Below are 16664 nucleotides of genomic sequence, written 5' to 3'. Positions count from 1 at the left end.
CCAGTATAATTGCTTGTGCATTTTCTCTTAACCGCCCTTGAGTGTCTCCTGCGAAGGGGGGTCTACCTTGACATTCTTTCTGCTTGTTTTCTTTATAGTTTGTGATTGAACTTAACCACGGCTTTCAAACATTGAACATCCTGGTGACCGGCTCTCCTGCAGCACACACACATTCTTACAGGGCAGCGCTGTACAAGGGCAGCGTACCTGGAAGATCCAGAGAGCTGGCCCCAGTGAGTCGAGTCACAGAAGGCCACAGAAGTCGTGGTCTGACACGGATTTTTGGGCCATGGTACTGCAGCAACACAATTCACTGTTGTCACATACAGTTGTTGCAGTGAGCACATTGCAACAGCTCCATTTGCCTGTGATTATTTTGTGGCCCATGGAGTTGTAAAATCTTTCTCCTTTCCCCATCCTAAGCCCTGCCTAGCCACTGGCTTGCCTAGCCTGTTGGCTCTAGACCACTTTCCCAGTGTCTCTGTGCTATGTGGCCTGTGTCTGGAAGCAGCCTTGTGTTCTGCGCTCTGCTCACTGTACCAGCTGGGGCCAGGCAGAGCAGGAAGAATTCTGGTCAGACTGGAGGACTTCCTAAGGACCCTATGGGTATGACTAGACTACACGGCTCCGTCGACGGAGCCATGTAAACTAGTTTACCCGGCATAGGCAAAGAAGCGGGGATTTAAATAATTCCTGCTTCATTAAAATAAACATGGCCGGCGCGCTGTGCGGACGATCAGCTGATCCGGCACAGCGTGGCAGTCTAGATGCGGATCTGTCGGCTGGGGAAGCCTTTGCCGACAGATCCTGTAAACCTCGTTTCACAAGGCATAAGAAATCGGTTGGCAAAGGCTTCCCCAGCCGACAGATCTGCGTCTAGACTGCTGATCGTCGGCACAGCGTGGCGGCCATGTTTATTTGAATGAAGTGGGGATTATTTAAATCCCTGCTTCTTTGCCTATGCCGGGTAAACTAGTTTACATGGCTCCGTCGACGGAGCCGTGTAGTCTAGACATACCCTATGTGATTCTGTGATCTCCGTTATCAGTGGAAACCCAAGCAGAGAAGTCTCCAGCCCAAAGGAGCTGGTGCTTGTGCTGTTTTCAGAACGGCTCTGCCTTGATCTTTCTCCGCTTAACGTCCCAGGCAGCCTCGTGCTGTGGTTGCTCTGCGCTCGGTGGCATGGATAAAGCACACGCAGGACACAGAGGCCCACCCAATCCGCTGCTCTCCATGGGCGTGAGGAGATGAAAGTTGCCAAGTGATGAGAACATCGGTGGTCGGCTGAGGAACTCGCTGTCCACTTGATTTAGTTAAGCAATAAGGGTAACTTGAGGCGTGTTTACAAACTCTTTCTTTCGGTACAGTACAGCCGAGGGGGACAGAAATCTCAACACACTAGCAGATGTACCCGGCATTGCCTGGGTCCTTAGCGCAAATCATGTTTGCTTTTTGGAAAACGACGCCTGTGCATGTTCATCTTCCTTAAATCGTGGCTCTGGGGTGGGCTGGGGCTGAGGGGTTCAGGATGCGGGGGAGAGGACACTCCCAGACCTCTCGCCGCAGCAGCTTGGGGCCATGTGAGAAGCGCCGCTCAATGGCTGCTTCAGTTTCAGCAGACACAGCCAGGGCAGGGGTGCATGTCCCACCCGGGGCAGGTCCAAATTCATCTGCCCCCTGCGCTCCCTAGCCAGAGTGAGGGATGCAGCAAAGTGCACTTTCCCCTCACTCCCAGACACGGGAACAGCCAGCAATATCCCTGTATGGATTGGGGTGGGAGGAGCTTTAACCTTCCCTAAAGGGATCCTGGGGGTGGGAAGCTCAGGGCTGGGGTAGTCCTGGATGGGGGTGCGCCCCCAACCAGCCTCTCACCTGCTTGGTGATTCTCTCTCTTTTCTGTCTGGTTTGATGAGCAGCAGTCCCATTCCAGGCCCATCCCATTGTCCTGGCCCAGCCCAGCCCTGACCTTGCCTACCGGACGTGGTGCTCCTAGCTCTCACCGCTCAGCAGGGGTCCTTGGAGAAACAGACAAACCCCCCGACCCTCAAAGAAGAGGAGATGGATTAGTCCTGGGTCTGAGTGGGGCAGTTGAGCCGGCTGGTGCGGCGTGTGTGTAATCACATCGCCAGCGTCACATTCAGGAACTTGTGCACAGATGGGGGCGGGATGCAGGATTCAGGCTGGAGAGAGGATGGGGGGGACGCTGCCAAAATTGCCTCCAAACCCTCCAGCGCCAGTATCTCTGACAGCCTGTCCCTCGGCTCCATCTGGAGCCTCTGCCATCGTGCTAATTGGATTCTTATTGAGCACGTGAATAGCCGCCTCCGTCCAGGGCTCGGCGTCCCCGTGGCAACGCGCCCCAGCCGGGCATCGGGTGTGCGGTAGCTGGCGAAACGGCAGCGCGCTGCCTTGTGAGTTAGACAGCTCAGGGCTGGGCCAGGTCTGTTTAATCTAACCAGCTCTGCCTGGCCCAGCCCAGGCCCGGCGCCCTAGCCCCCCGCACTGGAATTGCAAGGATCCTCCATGGGGAGTCACCGAGAGGCAGCCATAGGACGCAGGCCACCGTGCTACAGGGAATGGTAGGACCAGGCCCAGTCATGAGTAGCCCTGGCCGGTTTGTAGCAGCCAGTTCCTCTGACACAAGGAGTACGTGTGCACCTGGAAGTGATGCATTGACAGCAGATCTGACTGAAACATTAAGTGGCCAGGACATGGTCAGTTTCCTAGGGGATAGATAGTAACCCGCGGGGAGGCTTCCACCCCCCCTTGGTCTGATCTAAATTCTCTCCTCAGCCAACCCCAGCGCTCGCCAGATTTAGGGACGGGCGTGCGAGGACAGGACCAGTGAGTAAAGGGGAACCTGCTGACAGCGTATTTGAGAGAGACAAGATGGGAGAAGTAATATTGCTGAGTGGACCAACTGCTGTGGCGGAGAGAGACACGTTTTCACACTCTTCACAAGCCAGCCGGAAGAGAGTGTTGAGCGCAGCCTGCAAGGAACCATTGGAGATGAATATCAGAGGGGCAGCCGTGTTAGTCTGAATCTGCAAGAACAACGAGGAGTCCTGTGGCACCTTCTAGACGAACAGATTTATTGGAGCAGAAGCTTTTGTGGGCAAAGACCCACTTCGTCTGGTAGGCCTTTGCCCACGAAAGCTTATGCTCCAATAAATCTGTTCGTGTCTCAGGTGCCACAGGACTCCTCGTTATTCGACATGAAATGGCCCATGGACACCCCTCCAGTCACAAGGAGACAGGGCGGAAACGGGCGCTGGGCACTGGGTTGAAGTGGGCTAGAGAGCTCTGAATCCAGTGTCTCTAGTCAGTGTGTGAGTTTCAGTGTCCAGCACGGGTCTGGCTAAATCCCAGGCTTGTCCCTTGCAGGGGCTGTGCAGGGGTCCTGGGAGGATGAGGCCTCAGAGGTCAGACAAAAGCAATTGCACTCTCTGACCTCTCCGGCCTCATCCACCTGCCCAGCACCTTCAAGAGCCCAGCCGCGGCGTAATGAGAGTTGACGCAACAGAGTTTTGGCAGAGAAATAAAATCTCTGGCTGAAAACCTGACACGTATCTGGAACTGGGAGGGCTTAAAATAAGCTCTTCACAAGGGACAGGTTATCCCGCCGAGGCCTGCTCTAGGCGTCTTGCACCGTCCTCTGAAGAATCTGGTGCCGACCACAGTTAGAGATGGATGCAGGGCACAACAGACCGTGGGTCTGAGCCAGTCTGGAAATCCAGGGTCCTGTCAATCCCCTCCACGTCCCTAAGGCAGCTGCTGCCTGGGTGTCCCTCCTCCCTAGCAGGCTCACGTAGCCGTGTTCTCCTGGCTCCGTCTCTTAAACCCTGCCGTGAGGGGCCTAGAAGCCCAGGCAGACGGGAGCTCTGTGGCCCGGGGATGTGGGCTGGGACTAGGGTTCCCAGGTGTCCGGTTTTGAGCCGGACTGTCCGGTATTTGAGGGTTCTGTCCGGGAAACAAATTGAGAAAATACTGGACATAGAAATGTCGGGTACTTTCTAATCAAGTAAGTTTGATTATTCTCATGAGTATCAGTACGTAGTTGCGTATTGCTTGGCTGCTAGACATGCTCACGCTGCGTCAGTGTGTCTACCGGCCAGGCAGTACACAGCTATGCAGGAGAGAGGAGGGGGGCGGGATGAATCCCCGGGGCCAGACTCGCCCATGTGCCCCGCCGGGACCGTGCGTGGGACAGGCAGCACCCCGGGATCTATGTGCACCTGGGCCAACTCCGCTCCCTGCCAGCCAGTTCCTTCCTTCCCCCCTCCCCGGCCAGCCCCGTTCCCCTCCAGCCGGTTCCCCCTTTTCCGTCCCGGCCAGCCCCACTCCCCCCCGGCCAGCCCTGCTCCATAGAATCATAGAACCATAGAGCTGGAAGAGACCTCAGAAGGTCATCACGTCCAGCCCCCTGCTCTAGGCAGGACAAATCCCAACTAAATCAACCCAGCCACTTTGTCAAGCTGAGACTTAAACACCTCTAGGGATGGAGACTCCACTACTTCCCTAGGGAACCCAGCCCAGCGCTTCACCAGCTCCTAGGGAAATAGTTTTACCTAATATCCAACCTGGACCTCTCCCACCACAACTTGAGCCCATTGCTCCTTGTTCTGCCATTTGTCACTACTGAGAACAGCCTCTCGCCATCCTCTGTGGAACCACTGTCTGGTTTCCCCCGCCCCAGCCAGCCTCGCTCCCCCCAACCCCCTCTCAGCCAGCCCTGCTTCCCTCCCAGCCGGTCACCCCCCCCCCCCCCAATCCCATTCTGAGATCGTGTGTCCAATATTTTTTTGAAACCCATCTGATAAACCTCACTGGGACCCCTAGTCTGTGCTCCTCAACCCCTGGCCATTCTGCCTGTGCACCTTTGAGACGATTGGAAGCAAGTGACTGTAGAGCTGTGTGTGACAGGCTGCACCCTGCCCCGGGAAGGGCAAGGGCTAGCCAAGGGTTATATCCACCTTGAGTGGAGAACGCCCTCCGAGATTGAAATCCTGACATTTCCCGTTGCTGCTGTTGGGCGTCATCTGGCGTTTGGTTTTCCTGCAGTAGCCCCTGGAGAACAGGGCCCTATCATCCCAGGCACAGTACAAAATACAGCCCCTGTCTCAGAGCTTGCACTCAAAGAGGGAGGAGACACACGGAACCGATAGACAAGACTTGTCATAAAAACCAGGTTAGTCTCTCTGGATCAACTGGTGGGATGGAGGAAATTTAAATATCCGATAACAGTGTTAATAGTTTGGAAAGGAATAAAACCCTCAAACCAATATTAAAATGTATATTTGAAGTGAGAAGAAAACATGATCACCATTCTGCCTGGTACCAGACAAACCACAAACACTGCAGAAGTAGTCTGGAGCAAAGCAATGGAAAGGCACGCACATCAAGAATTTAGGATGATATATGTTGGAAAGAAGGGGCCTACAAACAGAGTATAGTCTATCAACTGTTCATATTTCTATTAGGTGCTCTTTGTTCTCCCCATCCCATTCCACAAGGAAAAAGAGGAACTCTAAAAAGCAGCCAATTAAACAATACAAAAGAAAATACTTGTTATGTGCTGCATGTAGTTAACTGTGGAACTCGCTGCTGCAGGATAAGAGTGGGGCATATAGCTGTGTGAATTTCACTGTTCTTTGTTTGTTTGTTTGCATCTTCCCACCAGTGGAATGCTCCAGTTGATTCGTCCTGGCTCAGCCAGCAATAGTCAGAATGTTCACGTGCCTCTCCCTTCAGTGAGAGTATTAAATATTCCTGAGCAGGTTTATAAAAGGGGGCGTGGTGCCTCAGCCCCTTCCGTGCCTTGCAACTGCAACCAGCTGCGTGGATGGGGAACTGCTCTGGGGTGCTCCCGGATCTGTAACTTTAGCTGATGAATCGATGTATTGTTAGAATGTGAGCTTATTAGACACGGAAGCGTTTAGTATTAGGTTCAGTTAGCTGGAGGTCATTGGCTCGCCACTGCTGGGGCTGAAGAGTAAAAAGTCCGAGTTTTTGAAGGTGCTCGGCTCTTTTGGTAGCGTTTCCAGCGCATGTGTCCGGAGCGCCTGGCCCGTGTGATACAGCAAGTCAGGCTAGAGCAGCGGTGCTCAGACCCCCCATAAATTAAAAACACGTTTTAATATATTCAACGCCATTATAAATGCTGGAAGCAAAGTGGCGTCCCAGCGCCCTGTGTAATGCAAGCTTGGGACTCCTGAGCCTGAGGGGTCCTGACCCCCAGTTGGAGAGCCCCTGGATTGTGATGGCCCCTCTTTCTAAACAAACGTTGGGATTGGTGTGCAGAACAAGATGTTACCCAGTAGCAGTTCATGGACCAGGGCAGCAGGATACACTTGCAGCTCTCCTGAGCAAGATAGCCTCTCAGATCCACAAGGGGACTTTTGAAAGGCCAACTAGAGACACACCCCTCCAGGTCGTGGGGGGTCCTGCAATAGATCGGTTTGCATCCAGCAGGAACAGGAAGTGTCAGAAACTGCTCAAGAGTAGAAGACGACAGGCACCCACTAGCAGAAGTGTTTCTAATACAATGGGGGTAAAGGCGAACATTTCCCCTCCTTCAAAGAGTGATAGGGTTAGCCTGGGTTTGTCTTACATAAGAACAGCCAGACTGGGTCAGACCAAAGGTCCAGCTCGCCCAGTGTCCTGTCTGCCAACAGCATCCAATGCCAGATGCCCCAGAGGGAGGGAACACAACAGGTCATCATAACCTGATCCCTCTCCTGCCATCCATTTCCAGACAAACAGAGGCAAGGGACACCATTCCTACCCATTCTGGCTAATAGCCATTGATGGACCTAACCCCCATGATTCTATCTAGCTCTTCTTTGAACCCTGTTAAAGTCCTGGTCTGCACAACATCCTCTGGCAAGGAGTTCCACAGGTTGACTGTGCACTGTGTGAAGAAAAACTTCCTTTTGTTTGTTTTAAACCTTCTGCCTAGTAATTTAATTTGATGACCCGTAGTTCTTCTATTGTGGGAATAATAACTTTTCCTTATTCGCTTTTTCCACACCAGTCATGATTTTAAAGACCTCTGTAGTATTCCTCTTTAGTCTCCTCTTTTCTAAGCTGAAAAGTCCACGTCTTTTCAATCTCTCTTCATCTGGGACCTATTCCAAACCCCTCATCATTTTTGTTGTCCTTGTCTTGTTTCATTTTAATGATAGCAGCCAGGAGCGGCCCTAGACGAGCTGCTGGCAATTGGCGCCCTAGGCGAAATGCACAATCGGCACGCGATCGGCGCCCCCGTCTCCAAAGCCCTCAACGGCTGTTTATCTTGGAGCCCCAGGCAACCGCCTAGTTCGCCTGTATTGACGGGCCGCCACTGATAGCAGCATGGGTTAGACAACAACGGTACCAGTCTTATTTCACCTGCTCAGACAGTGAATTGTATCTCTGTAGTATTGGGCCTGTTGACAGAGTGACAGGAGAAATTCTGACACCCAGATCTGTAGGCTCTTCATTTAAGAGCATGGGGAATAAGACTCTGGGACCGTTAGAAAAGTCTTTGCTCATTAGAGGTACAAAATGTTACTGAAAAATTCCAGGAAAGAGTCTTCGATTATAGCCATAAATAAAAGAAACATGTATTGTGGGATATCATGCATGAGAGAGCCATACAGGCTGCAGCACCTATTAATTATATTAATTAATATATATCGTGTCTTCGGAGAACAGGTCTTTCACTATCGCCAGTGAAGGCTCACTTCTCCGCCATATCAAAATACCACGGACCTGTGGAGAATCAACCAGTTTTTACTTATGATGTGGTTCAAAGGTTCCTAAGAGGCCTTAATAACCCTAACCCTACAATAAGCCACCCTGTACTAGCTTGGAATTTGAAAACAGCTTTACTACTGACGAAACCTCCCTTTGAACCTTTGGAAAAGTCGACATTGTCCAATCTGTCTGTGTGGGTAGTGGGGTTTTATAGCTGTCACACATTAACAGGTGTGTTGTGAGCAAGACACGAGGAGTCATTCTTCCGCTCTGCTCTGCGCTGGTTAGGCCTCAGGTGGAGTATTGTGTCCAGTTCTGGGCACCGCATTTCAGGAAAGATGTGGAGAGATTGCAGAGGGCCCAGAGAAGAGCAACAAGAATGGTTAAAGGTCAAGAGAACACGACCTATGAGGGAAGGCTGAAAGAATTGGGTTTGTTTAGTTTAGAAAAGAGAAGATTGAGGGGGGACATGTGTGACGGCCACTTATTGCTCACCCTTGGGCTTACGTGATCACCTGAACGAGCAATGCTTTCCTAACTCAGGCCTCTACACAATAGTTTGGTGGGAAAACCCTTGCTGAATCCAAGGGTTTTCCCCGTCTGCCTAGCCATTCTGTGAGTGCACAGCGATATTATCAATGCCTTTCCCAGTGGGTAAACTGAGGCATGGAATGGTTTGCCCGTAGGCACACTGGAAACCCGTGGCAATGGTGGAAACAGAACACAAGACTCTTGGCTCCTATGGCCTATGCCTCAACCATGCGACTTTCCTCCTTTCCGAAGGCTGCACGGTAATAGCAGACTCCTGCTGGTTAGACCACGTGCTCAGTTTTAAAACCCGATCCTTCCTGCTCTGTGGCCCTAACCCTGAAACCCCCGTCCCTCTGACTGTGGGTCCTGTGCGCAAACACATCTCTGCAGAAGCGGTCGCGGCGGGCACATGGGCAGGGCGCTTTGCCTGGGAGCTGTTCAGTGAGAGCAGAGCGGGTTGGTGACCCTTTCTATAAAGCTGGTTACTCTGTCCCTTGGGCGAGATGTTGGCTCGGGAAGTTCTCTGACCAGTGGCCTCCATGAGCATTGCCGGCAGCGCAGACGTGTGTCGGAGCACGTTGATTTCGAGCTGTGGGGGGCTAGTGAGCTTTTCACACTGCTGCAGAGTGCGTCTCAGATGCCATGTAAAGACCAGTGGTCTGTTCACTTCTGGTTATTGAAGCTCCACAGCCATTTTCATTGGCCAGGAACGGCGATCTGCAGTCGATGGGAGCTGCAAGTGGCCGTACCTGCCGATGCTCAGGTAAATAAAGTGTCAGCCCCAGCTTCTTGGTCAACTTCGGTCTCCCTTCCATTTCTAGTGACGACAGGACGCTTTCTTCACTTCTTGGCAACGTTCTCTCAAATTTTTTCCACCCATGTGCAGAATACATTTTGTTCTGTGCACTGAGACACATGTGGATGTGCACCACCAATAGAAACACATGCTGCCGGCTGTGGGCACTCCGCTAATCAGCTGGGCACCATTTGACTCTCTCTTGGGTCAGCTTGCAGGGAGCACTGCTTCCCCGTCTACCCTATGGGGTAACAATGACGTACTTAAACAGCAAGTCATTTCCCCCGGAGCCGGCTGCATTTCATTGCGGGGGGAAGCATCGCAGGCAACTAATAGTAAAGCCCTTTGCCAGGAAAAGTGCCCTGGGCCAGCACACGCTGGAACGGTTAGCGGTGTGGATCGAGATCACTGACTGGAGACTGACGTTCGTAGCGGCCTTCGCGCTTGTGTCGTGTGCTGTATCCTGTGCCGCTCGGGGCCCGAGCTGTCTCTGCGGCGTGTGTTCTCCAGTCTCTCTGTTCTCACCCTGTCGTGGTTGGTGGGGTTAGACAGCCTCTTCTAACGCAGCGTCAGCACACTTTGCCCCTGAGGGCTTACGTCCAGGGAGGCGATGGGGACAGAAGGTAAGGGGGGGCGTTTAAACCATGCGCTTGTACCAGTGTACACCCCTGTACAGGAAACCTTGCTGGGATAGAAACGTGCTGCCTTTTGGTCTGGCGTAGCTTGCATGCGTAGAGGTGCAGGCTAAAGCAAAAGAACGCGCTGAGAGTGTCTACGGTGGGGGTCACGTTGGGGCACCCGTGCCAGGCAGAGACAGACTGAGGCAGTGGCTTGCGTGGCTGAGCTGGGCGCTGCTGTACTGCACGCAGTGGGGGGGTCGGTATTGGGGGCGGGAGAATGAACTCGTGGTAAAGGAACAGGTCTGCGTTTTGTCGTGACGATGGGCAAATTATTTTCCCTTCTCCCTCCCTCAGTTTCTCCAGCTGTGAAATGGGAATGACACTTCCTCACAGGGTGTCACAGTGGTTAGTTAGTTAATGTTTGTCAAGTGCCAAGAGGACGAGGTGAAGAGCAGGACTTTAACAGGGTTCAAAAAAGAGCTGGATAGAGTCATGGAGATTAGGTCAGTCAATGGCTACGAGCAGGGCTCCACAAATCACTGACTCTCCTGGCCTGTGGCGAGTAGATTTCAACCGGTCGCCCCGTTCACCAGAGGCTGGGAATGAGCGACAGGGGAGGGATCACCGTGGTCTGTTCACTCCCTCTGGGGCCCCTGGCTTGGCCACTGTGGGCAGACAGGACCCTGGGCCAGATGGACCTTTGGTCTGACCTGGCCGTTGTGATGCTCTTAAGGGCTTTGAGGCCCTGAGACGGAAGGTGCCGCTGTGTAGTGCATGGCAGTACTGACTAGTAGGGTTTGCTAGGGAAGTTAGACGTCGTTTAACTGAATAATCGTGTAACCACACATCTTATTGGTTGCATGGTGCCCAGTGGGCCCCGGGGCAGGGTTGGCAGCCAGTGTTCTCCTGGCCCCACTCTCGGGGAGCCCCCTGCGATCCCGTGCTGCTGCACAGGGGGCCTGAGCTCTCCGTGGACAGAGGCTGCACAGGGATCCGGCCTGCCCCCCACCCCGCGCAGCTGCCTTTGCAGAAGCAGCAGGGGAGGGGGAGGTGGCTCCGGGGAGCTGGCTCCCCATGTGTACCAGCTCCCATCTGCCCCACTCACCCTTCATGCTGCTGCCTCTCTATCAGAGGCAGCAGCACCGAGGTGGTGGGGAGTTGGCTTCACGGGATCCACCAGCTCCCTCCTCCCCCCACTGTTGCTGCCTCTGATACAGAGGCAGCGGGGGTGCATGCAGCATGTGCATGTCATTGTTAGGGTTAACCTGTAAGCCCAGGCTTATGGGTTAATCATGTAAACAACCGTGCACTGACGTCCCCAGGGTGTGCCCAGAGGGCAGTTATTGTACGTGGGACGAAGCCTGGACATCAGCTCTTTGCACAAAAGCCTCGAGCTTCTAGGGAGGTAAAACCCCCGTTAACCAGTGAACTGGCTCGCCGTCGTATTTAACTGGCTAACCAGTAAAGGGTCCCAGGCAGGGCGGCAGGGACCAGCTTTTAAACCTGCTCCCCATGAGCACCGGCTCCCTCGGCTGCCTTGGATCCAGAAGCAGCGGCGCGGGGCAGGAGGCTTCGCGGGCGCCCGTACCCGCAGGGAGCCACTGGAAAGGCGGCTCTCCCCGGGGCAGTGCTGGTGGGGAGCTGGCTTTAAGCCCATGGCTGAGGCTGCTCCCTGTGGCAGCTGTAGCAGTGCAGTGTGCCCAGGTCCCAAGCCCGTGGCCCTCTTCCTACCACCGAGCCACGTCTGCCGACTGGCCCAGGGCCAGCCAGTGCCCTGTCCCCACATGGGCGGGGCTGAGCTGCTGCTGTCATTTGCTTCCTCTCCCGTGGGGTTTCCTCCCAGCCCTTTAACCAACGGGGTCTGGAGTGCAGGGGCCAGCTCCCCTCTGGGGCCTAGCCAGAGAAAAGCCACACAGCGGCATCCAGGCACCTGGCGCTCTCGGTCCTGTGGGGAGTCAGTCGCAGGGCAGGACGGGACCAGATCCTGTGCCGAGGGGTGTCCAAAACCGGCCTGCCCGTCTGCATGGAGGCTGTAAAGAGCTAAATCTTCCCAGGCCACCGCCTGCTGGCGAGGACCCGCCTGCCTGTGCGCCGTAGCCCTCCGCAATGGGACGCACATCTGCCCAGGGCACAGCCTGCCCAATAGTCAGCCCCCAGCTCCCACGGGGGGAATCTCATTCACCCCTGTGTGTGTTCAGTGTGGATGCAAAGCCCAGGTTCAGAGCTGGGCGGCCCCTCCCACTCCTCACAGGGCGCATGGAGATTCGAAAGCTCCAGCCTCCGGCTTTTGGTGCGTACTGCGCTCAGCCCGCCCTGGTTCCAGGTGAGTGTCGTCCCTTTCCAGCTGGGCGCTGAGATGCCAGCTGCGGAGAGCCTCCCCGTGGGGCGCAATGGGCCCGCGTGTATTTCCCGGTTACATGGGGAGCCCCAGGGCAGGCTGCTTTCCACACGGCAGAGCTCTCCTGGGGTGTTCCAGCCTGGACCGTCCCCCCCGCCACAGGCTCTGGCCTTCCTCCGGCGGAGCTGGGAGCAGGAGCGAGCACAAACGGCCGGCGACAGGGGGGATGTACGGAGTCGTGTGACATCGGCTGATGAGAGGCATCCGATACAGCCTCTCCCAGCCGTAACCGACGTTCCCTGGAGACGTGACTGACGAGGTGCTGTGTGCCCTGTACAGGACTCTGTTCGCTTCCTGACTTTGCAGGCTTGGGAGCCCCCCCAGGAGAGTCCATGTCTGGGTGGGTGCCCTGTGGATTCTGCGAGGCGGGAGGGTCTCGGGGGGGGGGGTGCCTCGGGGGCTGGTGCCAGTAGTAACCATACCTTGTCTCCCTGTTGTTTCTCAGTCGGAGGATCTCGGGGCCTGTGCCCAGTTTGAGAGCAGCAGACAGAACAGAAACATGCTGCCTAGCGCCAGCTGCGTCTTCCCTACCTTCACCCTGCGGAAGCCCTCCTCGGAGACGGACATTGAGAACTGGGCCTCCAAGCACTTCAACAAGCACACCCAAGGGCTCTTCCGGAGGAAGGTCTCCATCGCCAACATGCTGGCCTGGAGCAGCGAGTCCATCAAGAAGCCCATGATCATGACCAGCGACCGCAACGTCAAGAAGGAGGCCTGCGAAATATTTAAACTCATTCAGATGTACATGGGGGACCGGCGGGCCAAGGCGGATCAGCTCAACGTGGCTCTGGAGATCGCCACCAAAGGCTGGAGCATGCAGGGCCTGCGGGACGAGCTGTACATCCAGCTGTGCCGGCAGACCACCGAGAACTTCCGCTACGAGAGCCTGGCCCGGGGCTGGGAGCTCATGGCCATTTGCCTGGCCTTCTTCCCGCCCACGCCCAAGTTCCATTCCTACCTGGAAGGGTATATTTACAGGCACATGGACCCGGTGAATGACACCAAAGGTAAGAGCTCGGCGTTGTCCCGGAAGGACGCGCCACGCTTTTCCCGTTTGTACTGTGCGTCGTGTCCTCCCCGGGAGCCGAGCGCCGCGCTAGGAGAGCACCTGCCGCCCGAGAGCTCAGGGAAAGCGCCCGTAGGCTCCACCCTGGCCTTTCGTCCCTGGGACACTGAAATCCAGCATGAAATGAGCTTCATTCACGTTAGGCCTCAGTGGCCGCTAGCGCGCTCGCCAGGCCTCAGCTGGGCTCCTTCACACATGGCCACGTGCCACACGCCCACACGTGTCCCATGCAGCTCTTGGGTCCTTGCGCTGGGCCCACGCAGCCCCGGGCGCGTTTGTTCGAAGGAGAAATGGAAGTAGCCAGCCCCCAGGGGGACATTTCGGAGCCTCAGAGGGGGAGCCGAGTTAGCCTGTAACAGGAGAAACTTAAAAACCGATCAGTTGTCTGGGAGCACCTGAGAGACGAACACACCATGGAGATGGGATCGTGCGCGTCCGTGGGCACGGCCCGCTCCTCGGGCAGGGCTGCCCCCGCTGGCTCAGCACTGTCAGTGCAGAGCCGGGTCTCGGGCCGCGCCAGGGGAGTGTGGGTGGGAAAAGGCCCCCGGGCACGTTCAGAGACCTCCCTAGCTTCAGGGCTGAGCTTGCTAAGGCTCCGTGGGGGATGGTGCGACAGGGCTGCCTACAACGGCACAGGGCCCATTGGCGTCTACCAGTAGCAGAAATTGCCCCCGGCTGGCGACGGGACACTGGCTGGGAGGGCTCTGGGTTGCTACCGAGGATTCGTTCCCAGCTGGCTGCCTGGGGGTCTGGCCCACGTGCGCAGGCTCTGCCTGACCACTGGATTTGGGGCGGGGGAGGGATTTCCTCTGGATCAGGTTAGCCCAGACCTGGGGATTCTTCCCCTCTCTCTGCAGCCCGGGGCTGGCTCACTTGCCGCTTTAATCTCATGCAGACGGAGGCTCCTCTGTGACCTGGCACGTCAGACGGTCATTTGAGGGCCTCAGCCGGGGGCGAGGGCTCTGCGACGGGCGTGTGGGGTGCGGCCTGCCATGTGCCAGTGGCGGGGAGCCTGAGGGGCCTGCGCGTCTGTGGCTGGAGGGGAGACAGGGCTGGGCTGCTCCTACCCACCCTGCCGCAAGGTGCCGCAGCCAGCCCGTGGCAGCTGGCCGGGCCGTGGGCTGTGGGATGCCTAGGGCCTGGCGCAGCGGGGCTCCCAGGGGCGCAGCCCGAGTCGGGCTGTGTACCCAGCAATGAAACCGCCCCGCAGCCTGGGGCCAGCCCTGGGTTTGTGCCCTCTGGGCCTGTGCAAAACCTGGGAGTGGCACCCGGCACGTGCCGCACTCCGGCCACGGGGCGGGCGAGAGGTTAGCTCCCGGCACGGCCCATCCGGCTCTGCTGCCCCGGCCAGTTCGCTGCCGCCCTGGCCCACGCAGTCATTGCCCAAGACTGTTTCATGGGTTTAGGTGCTGCCGGGGGAGACAGCTGGGGAGCAGGAGGAGACGGGTGGCAGAGGCAGGCTCTGGCCAGGAGGCGCTTACCTTGGGCGGCTTCCAGCCAGCAGCCCAGCGGGGACCCAGGGCAGGCTCCCGTCCTGCCGCAGCTCCAGGCTGCTCAGAAAGGCTGGCGACTCCCTCCGGGTGGCGCTCTGCGCCGCGGGCCCCTAGAAGGCCGTGGAGACTGTGCTGCGCCCCCTAGCCAGTCGTCCCGGCTCCCTCTCCCCAGTGCACCTGACGCAAGCTCCCGCCCTCCGAAATCTGTTTGTCTCTGGGGCCCGGGGACCGGATCGGCCCATTGCAGCACCCTGCCGAGGGCAGTGACCGGCTCCGTTGCTTGGAGTCTCTCAGCCACCCCTGGGTGTCTCTGGCTCAGGCCTAAGACCTGGGGCTGGCGCTGGACTCCCTGGGAGAGGCTCAGTGGCCCGTGCTCCGCAGGAGGCCGGACCCACAGACCCGAGTGGCTCCTGGCCTGACTCCCTGAGCCCGCCCCCCGCTTGGCCCTTATGGCTGCGGAGGGGACATGGTCTCCCAAGTCGTGGGGCGTTTCCATGGAGACATCCGGATCCCTTGCCCTGGGCTGCATTTGGCCGGGAGCCGGTGCAGGGAGCAGAGCCACGAGGCCCTCAGGGCCGCTCCCCGACAGGCCGGCGCGTTTTGGAGCTTCGCCGGGACTCAGGGCTTCGCTCCTTGGCCGGGCGCTGGCTCAGCTGAGGCAGGTGCCGGGGGCACCCCCTCCTGGCAAGTGGCAGATGGGAGCCAGGAGCGCTTTGCTCCAGGGCCCTTGGGGCGCCCAGGGAAGATGCCCAAAGACCGGGAGCCCCCAGGCTCCAGTGACCGGCCGTGCAGGAAGAGGCCCTGCTTAGAGGAGGCAAGTTCTGGAACGTGCTGCCTCTTCCTACCAGCATGTCCTGGGCCTTGCCTGGCCTCAACGGCTCTGCCCCCGCTGGGATGCTCCCGGCCGGGCACAGCGCCGGAGCCGGGGCTGGCTCTGCTTTGTGATGGGGAGCAGCAGTGCTGGGTGGGGCCTGTGTCCTGAGGCTTTGTCAGCTCCCCGGGGTGCTGAGTAACGGCTGGGCTGCTGGGGTCTGGAGTCCGGAACGACGCTTTGCGCTCCCAGGGCCAGGCAGGAGCCCTAGATCAGGGGTCCAGCCAGGCGAGTGCGGCTGGACTTGGCCTTTCTTTGGGCCCGAGGAGGCCAGCCCCCAAGTGCTGCCTGCCCCTGCGGTGGGCCGAGGGGGACCCAGGATCCCCACAGCTGCCAGGGCAGGCACTGGGTTGCAAGGCCTGGGGGGGCTGCCACCTGCTCCAGTGATGCCCAGCAGCCCTGCGGCAGAGCTAGAGACGTACCCAGGCCCTTGGACCCCAGTAAAGGCTTCAAGTGGCGGCAGCGCTAACCTGGCCCCCACCGCTATCTCCCTCCAAGCCTTTGCCTGGGAGCGGCCCGTCTGCAAAGATCTCCAGTCCCGGAGCAGGGAGCTGGCCCCGCTGACGCTGGCGGCAGGGCCTGGCCAGAGGCTGGTGTCCGCTGGGCACGGCGCGGGTGGGAAGATGCTGCGAAAGTCCAGAGAAGAGCGACAGAACCGCCGGGTGGGAGGGCAGGAGCTGCCGGTGTGGGGCAGGAGGGCCCAGAATGGGCCAAGTACCAGCGAGGCACGAGCATCGGGGTGGTGCTTGTCGTGGGGGTCAGGCATGGGAGGAGCCATGAGTGAGCCAGGGAGGCTGCAAAGGGAAAAGGGGGGAAGTTTTGGGGGAACTTCCTGCCAATGAGCTCAGTGGTTCTGGGCTCCTGGCCCCCCCGGAAGCGCGGGGGGTGCCCCACCTGTCGCCTGGGACAGGTAAACCTTGGCGCTCAAGGCCGTGGAAGGAGCAGCCCTGCCCTGCTTTCCAGGGCTGGACTGGGTGGCACCTGAGCGTGGGAGGGGGCGGGCGCTCCGGTGCCGCCGTGAGGAGGGCAGGAGCGGAGCGGGGGGGTCTCAGAGGGGAGCCGGCCGGGGTGATGGGGAACCGGTAGCGGGGAACAGTCCCCATCTGCGGCCCCTGCTCCAGCGCTGCCGGGCCCCCGTGGGAGATGGGAGCC

At 57.7% G+C, this 16664-nt stretch overlaps 1 protein-coding gene across 7 annotated transcripts in view; it reads left to right on the top strand.

Annotated features, from left to right (window-relative positions):
• ARHGAP39 (Rho GTPase activating protein 39) overlaps nucleotides 1–16664 on the top strand; it is a 344304-nt gene that overhangs the window by 239161 nt on the left and 88479 nt on the right. For all 7 annotated transcript variants that reach the window (XR_012901161.1, XM_075919971.1, XM_075919969.1 and 4 more), the window contains one exon: nucleotides 12528–13089. Coding sequence is in view for 6 of the 7 variants with exons in the window: in XM_075919971.1 (XP_075776086.1) it covers nucleotides 12528–13089 (562 nt within the window). In the remaining variant the exon portion in view is untranslated. The remainder of the gene's footprint in view (nucleotides 1–12527; nucleotides 13090–16664) is intronic.

This window comes from Pelodiscus sinensis, chromosome 2 (assembly GCF_049634645.1).
Source record: "Pelodiscus sinensis isolate JC-2024 chromosome 2, ASM4963464v1, whole genome shotgun sequence".
Lineage (NCBI taxonomy): Eukaryota > Metazoa > Chordata > Testudines > Trionychidae > Pelodiscus > Pelodiscus sinensis.
This window is presented reverse-complemented; position numbering and strand designations above follow the sequence as displayed.